The sequence below is a fragment of the Cherax quadricarinatus genome, chromosome 58 (genome assembly GCF_038502225.1).
Source record: "Cherax quadricarinatus isolate ZL_2023a chromosome 58, ASM3850222v1, whole genome shotgun sequence".
Lineage (NCBI taxonomy): Eukaryota > Metazoa > Arthropoda > Malacostraca > Decapoda > Parastacidae > Cherax > Cherax quadricarinatus.
The window spans coordinates 4,024,643-4,029,642 of record NC_091349.1 but is presented as its reverse complement, the minus strand read 5'-3'; the positions used below and the strand labels follow the sequence as shown (position 1 = coordinate 4,029,642).

The 5,000-nt window shown below is 40.6% G+C and overlaps 1 protein-coding gene across 1 annotated transcript in view; it reads left to right on the top strand.

The window, feature by feature from the left end:
* LOC138854405 (uncharacterized) overlaps window positions 1–5,000 on the top strand; it is a 145,499-nt gene that overhangs the window by 122,202 nt on the left and 18,297 nt on the right. Inside the window, exon 6 of the mRNA XM_070097452.1 lies at window positions 4,412–4,541. Coding sequence (XP_069953553.1) covers window positions 4,412–4,541 — 130 coding nt within the window. The remainder of the gene's footprint in view (window positions 1–4,411; window positions 4,542–5,000) is intronic.

The window sequence follows — 5,000 nt, the reverse complement described above, 5'->3', positions numbered from 1 at the left end:
GGAAAAAAGGCGAGTGGTGCTTTGAGGTATATGTGGAGGCAAAAAATGTTACATATGGAGGCAAAGAAGGAAATGTATGAAAGTATAGTAGTACCAACACTCTTATATGGGTGTGAAGCTTGGGTGGTAAATGCAGCAGCGAGGAGACGGTTGGAGGCAGTGGAGATGTCCTGTCTAAGGGCAATGTGTGGTGTAAATATTATGCAGAAAATTCGGAGTGTGGAAATTAGGAGAAGGTGTGGAGTTAATAAAAGTATTAGTCAGAGGGCAGAAGAGGGGTTGTTGAGGTGGTTTGGTCATTTAGAGAGAATGGATCAAAGTAGAATGACATGGAGAGCGTATAAATCTGGAGGAGAAGGAAGGAAGGGTAGGGGTCGTCCTCGTAGAGGTTGGAGGGAGGGAGGTAGAGGAGGTTTTGTGGGCGAGGGGCTTGGACTTCCAGCAAGCATGTGTGAACGTGTTAGACAGGAGTGAATAAAGACGAATGGTTTCTGGGACCTGATGAGCTGTTGGAGTGTGAGCGGTAATATTTAGTGAAGGAATGCAGGGAAACCGGTTATTTTTATATAGCCGGACTTGAGTACTTTAAATGGGAAGTACAATGCCTGCACCTTAAAGGAGGGGTTTGGGATATTGGCAGTTTGGAGGGATATGTTGTGTATCTTTATATATGCTTCTAAACTGTTGTATCTGGGCGCCTCTGCAAAAATAGTGATTATGTATGAGTGTTGAGTGATTATAAAAGTATTTTCTTTTTGGGGATTTTCTTTCTTTTTGGGTCACCCTGCCTCGGTGGGAAACGGCCGACTTGTTGAATATATATATATATATATATATATATATATATATATATATATATATATATATATATATATATATATATATATATATATATATATAGATGCAGCAGTTGAAGACATCGACATAGGTGGGCGGGAGCAATTAGTAGGTTATGACCAAGAGTTGAGCCAGAGGCTGGGAAACAGCCTCCGTATCACGGTTCCTTGATTTTCTGTGTCAGACAAGCGTCATTACAATAACGCTATCTGATAACCATCTGACTCGACTTGTACATGACCTACATCCACTAGTGGCTCCCACCCACCTGCCACGATGCCTGCAACTACTGCACTCTAACCACGTCTATTTATTTTGTTTTTGCTGTTAAGAGAGACAGAGGGGGAAGGGAGGGAGGGAGGGAGGGAGAGGGATAATAGGAGAAGGGAGAGCGGGTGACCCTCTCAGCTTCTTCCAAGATCGGTCCTCAAGTCCAAATGAAAATCCTTCATGAATATGTGGGATAATCCCGCGGGAGGAGGACCTGCTTCAGAAAGCTCCTGCAGGAAATTCACCTTGGTTATATTACTATTTTTGTATTTAGAGAGCTAGAAAAGAGGGAGACAGACAGACAGAGTTTGCTGGTAAGAATATTTATTGATATGTGCTGATAATGGTGATAGTTAAGGTGTTGGTAATAGTGTTGGTGATAATTTTTGTGATAGTGTTCGTTGGTGATAGTGTTTGTGATAGTGGTGGTGATAATGTTTGTGTTAGTGTTGGTGATAGTGTTTGTGATAGTGGTGGTGATATTGTGATGGTGATAATGTTTGTGTTAGTGTTGGTGATAATTTTTGTGATAGTGTTCGTTGGTGATAGTGTTTGTGATAGTGGTGGTGATACTGTTTGTGTTAGTGGTGGTGATAGTGTTTGTGTTAGTGTTGGTGATAATGTTTGTGATAGTGTTGGTGATATTGTTTGTGATAGTGGTGGTGATAATGTTTGTGTTAGTGTTGGTGATAGTGTTTGTGATAGTGTTGGTGATAATGTTTGTGATAGTGGTGATGATAATGTTTGTGTTAGTGTTGGTGATAATGTTTGTGTTAGTGGTGGTGATAATGTTTGTGTTAGTGTTGGTGATAATGTTTGTGTTAGTGTTGGTGATAATGTTTGTGTTAGTGGTGGTGATAATGTTTGTGTTAGTGTTGGTGATAATGTTTGTGTTAGTGGTGGTGATAATGTTTGTGATAGTGTTGGTGATAATGTTTGTGTTAGTGGTGGTGATAATGTTTGTGTTAGTGTTGGTGATAATGTTTGTGTTAGTGTTGGTGATAATGTTTGTGTTAGTGTTGGTGATAATGTTTGTTAGTGGTGGTGATAGTTTGTGTTAGTGGTGGTGATAATGTTTGTGTTAGTGTTGGTGATAATGTTTGTGTTAGTGGTGGTGATAATGTTTGTGTTAGTGTTGGTGATAATGTTTGTGTTAGTGTTGGTGATAATGTTTGTGTTAGTGTTGGTGATAGTGTTAGTGTTGGTGATAATGTTTGTTAGTGGTGGTGATAGTTTGTGTTAGTGGTGGTGATAATGTTTGTTAGAGGTGGTGATAAGGTTTGTTAGTGTTGGTGATAATGTTTGTTAGTGGTGGTGATAGTTTGTGTTAGTGGTGGTGATAATGTTTGTGTTAGTGTTGGTGACAGTGTTGGTGTTAGTGTTGGTGACAGTGTTGGTGTTAGTGTTGGTGACAGTGTTGGTGTTAGTGTTGGTGACAGTGTTGGTGTTAGTGTTGGTGACAGTGTTGGTGTTAGTGTTGGTGACAGTGTTGGTGTTAGTGTTGGTGACAGTGTTGGTGTTAGCGTTGGTGACAGTGTTGGTGTTAGTGTTGGTGACAGTGTTGGTGTTAGCGTTGGTGACAGTGTTGGTGTTAGTGTTGGTGACAGTGTTGGTGTTAGTGTTGGTGACAGTGTTGGTGTTAGCGTTGGTGACAGTGTTGGTGTTAGCGTTGGTGACAGTGTTGGTGTTAGTGGTGGTGACAGTGTTGGTGTTAGTGTTGGTGACAGTGTTGGTGTTAGTGTTGGTGACAGTGTTGGTGTTAGTGTTGGTGACAGTGTTGGTGTTAGTGTTGGTGACAGTGTTGGTGTTAGTGTTGGTGACAGTGTTGGTGTTAGCGTTGGTGACAGTGTTGGTGTTAGCGTTGGTGACAGTGTTGGTGTTAGTGGTGGTGACAGTGTTGGTGACAGTGTTGGTGACAGTGTTGGTGACAGTGTTGGTGACAGTGTTGGTGACAGTGTTGGTGACAGTGGTGGTGACAGTGTTGGTGACAGTGTTGGTGACAGTGTTGGTGACAGTGTTGGTGTTAGTGTTGGTGTTAGTGTTGGTGACAGTGTTGGTGACAGTGTTGGTGACAGTGTTGGTGACAGTGTTGGTGACAGTGTTGGTGACAGTGTTGGTGACAGTGGTGGTGACAGTGGTGGTGACAGTGGTGGTGACAGTGGTGGTGACAGTGGTGGTGACAGTGGTGGTGACAGTGGTGGTGACAGTGTTGGTGACAGTGGTGGTGACAGTGTTGGTGACAGTGTTGGTGACAGTGTTGGTGACAGTGTTGGTGACAGTGTTGGTGACAGTGTTGGTGACAGTGTTGGGATCTCTGTGTGATGGCTTACTGTATGGAATTCTTTTTCTTTAAATAGTTTGCTTTATTTCTACAGTACTACAATTACTACTACTACTACTACTACTACTACTAATAATAATAATAATAATAATAATAATAATAATAATAATAATAATAATAATAATAATAATAATTATAATAATAATAATAATGCTACTACTACTGTTATCATTAATATAAATATTACTAATGTTATTACTACTCCTATTACTATTATTACTACTATTACTATTACTACTACTATTACTTTTACTACTACTATTACTATTACTACTCCTATTACTATTACTACTACTATTACTATTACTACTACTATTACTATTACTACTACTATTACTATTACTACTACTATTAAGACTTACGATTGCCATCACTACTATCCACTAGGCTCCACCATCTACAGGTTTAATTCTCACTCTCTCAGGCTTCAAAGGCTTCTAACATCTTTCATTAAAAATAAAAATTACCTAAAATATCATTGTCCCAACACATCACCTCCAGGACCTGAATTTTGAATATCAACAGGACATTAATATAGATTTTCAACAGTAAGGGACCCAAAAAAAAACAGTGATCCACTGTGGAACTCCACTTTCCACTGGTCCAAATTTTTATTTCATCCTTTCTATACAGTGCTCTGTTGCCTAACAGGCAGCCATGCTTCTATATATAACGGAAAACGGAGTGTAGGTTATCCATTGGTGGTTCAACAGAACAAGTCACAGTCATCGACTCCTGACAACTGTTTTACAAGGACCATAACGGAAATAAGTCACTTTGTCTATGTTTTTTAAGGGGGGGGGGGGTTATCCTAGGTAATTTACACTATGTATAATAATTGTACTTATGTGTAGCTGTGTCTAAATGAACTTACTGATTGATGGCTTACCAGTTGGGTTCAGTAGCCAAGAGTGATTCAAATGAATGTTAGTTCATCTGTGTGTGTGTCTCTCTCCCTGACAGGTAGCGTCGGCAGGGGGCAGTGTGAAGGCTGAGTGTAGACTGTCTATGGGATCTCACCACTACAGCAGCTACAAGACTCTACGAGTCAGGATGCGCATGATATCTTACGTCGACAACTATCATTCTACAGGTGGGTGAAGTTGCTGTGTAATAATGTAGCGAATCTATCTCGCCATTAGCTAGAAAAAAAAACGAAACCTTTGAAACTGATTTTTGCTTCGGTGGCAAAACTCTTAATTTAATCTGAAAGCTGAAAGTGACTTAGAGCAGTGTGCGTGTGAACGGTGGTGGGTGCTAACATGAGAATATAGTCGAGTGAAAGACGGTTTATATTAAGGTCCTGATAATTACCCTGGTCCTGTAGTGTACCATTATCCTGCCTTTCACCTGTGTCTCGAACGCCTTCCCCTGTGTAGAGTCCTTCCCGGAGTCCTTCTCTGAGTCCCGCCAGGACCTCCAGTGTTCCTAGATTGGGTGAGGATTTCTTTTAATGTCTGTGTTTACGTTCTTAGCTTCCCTACTGTTATATCCTCGTGTGTCCAGGCACTTGATGCTCTTCTTTTGTAATTCCACCTTCACGCTAACACTC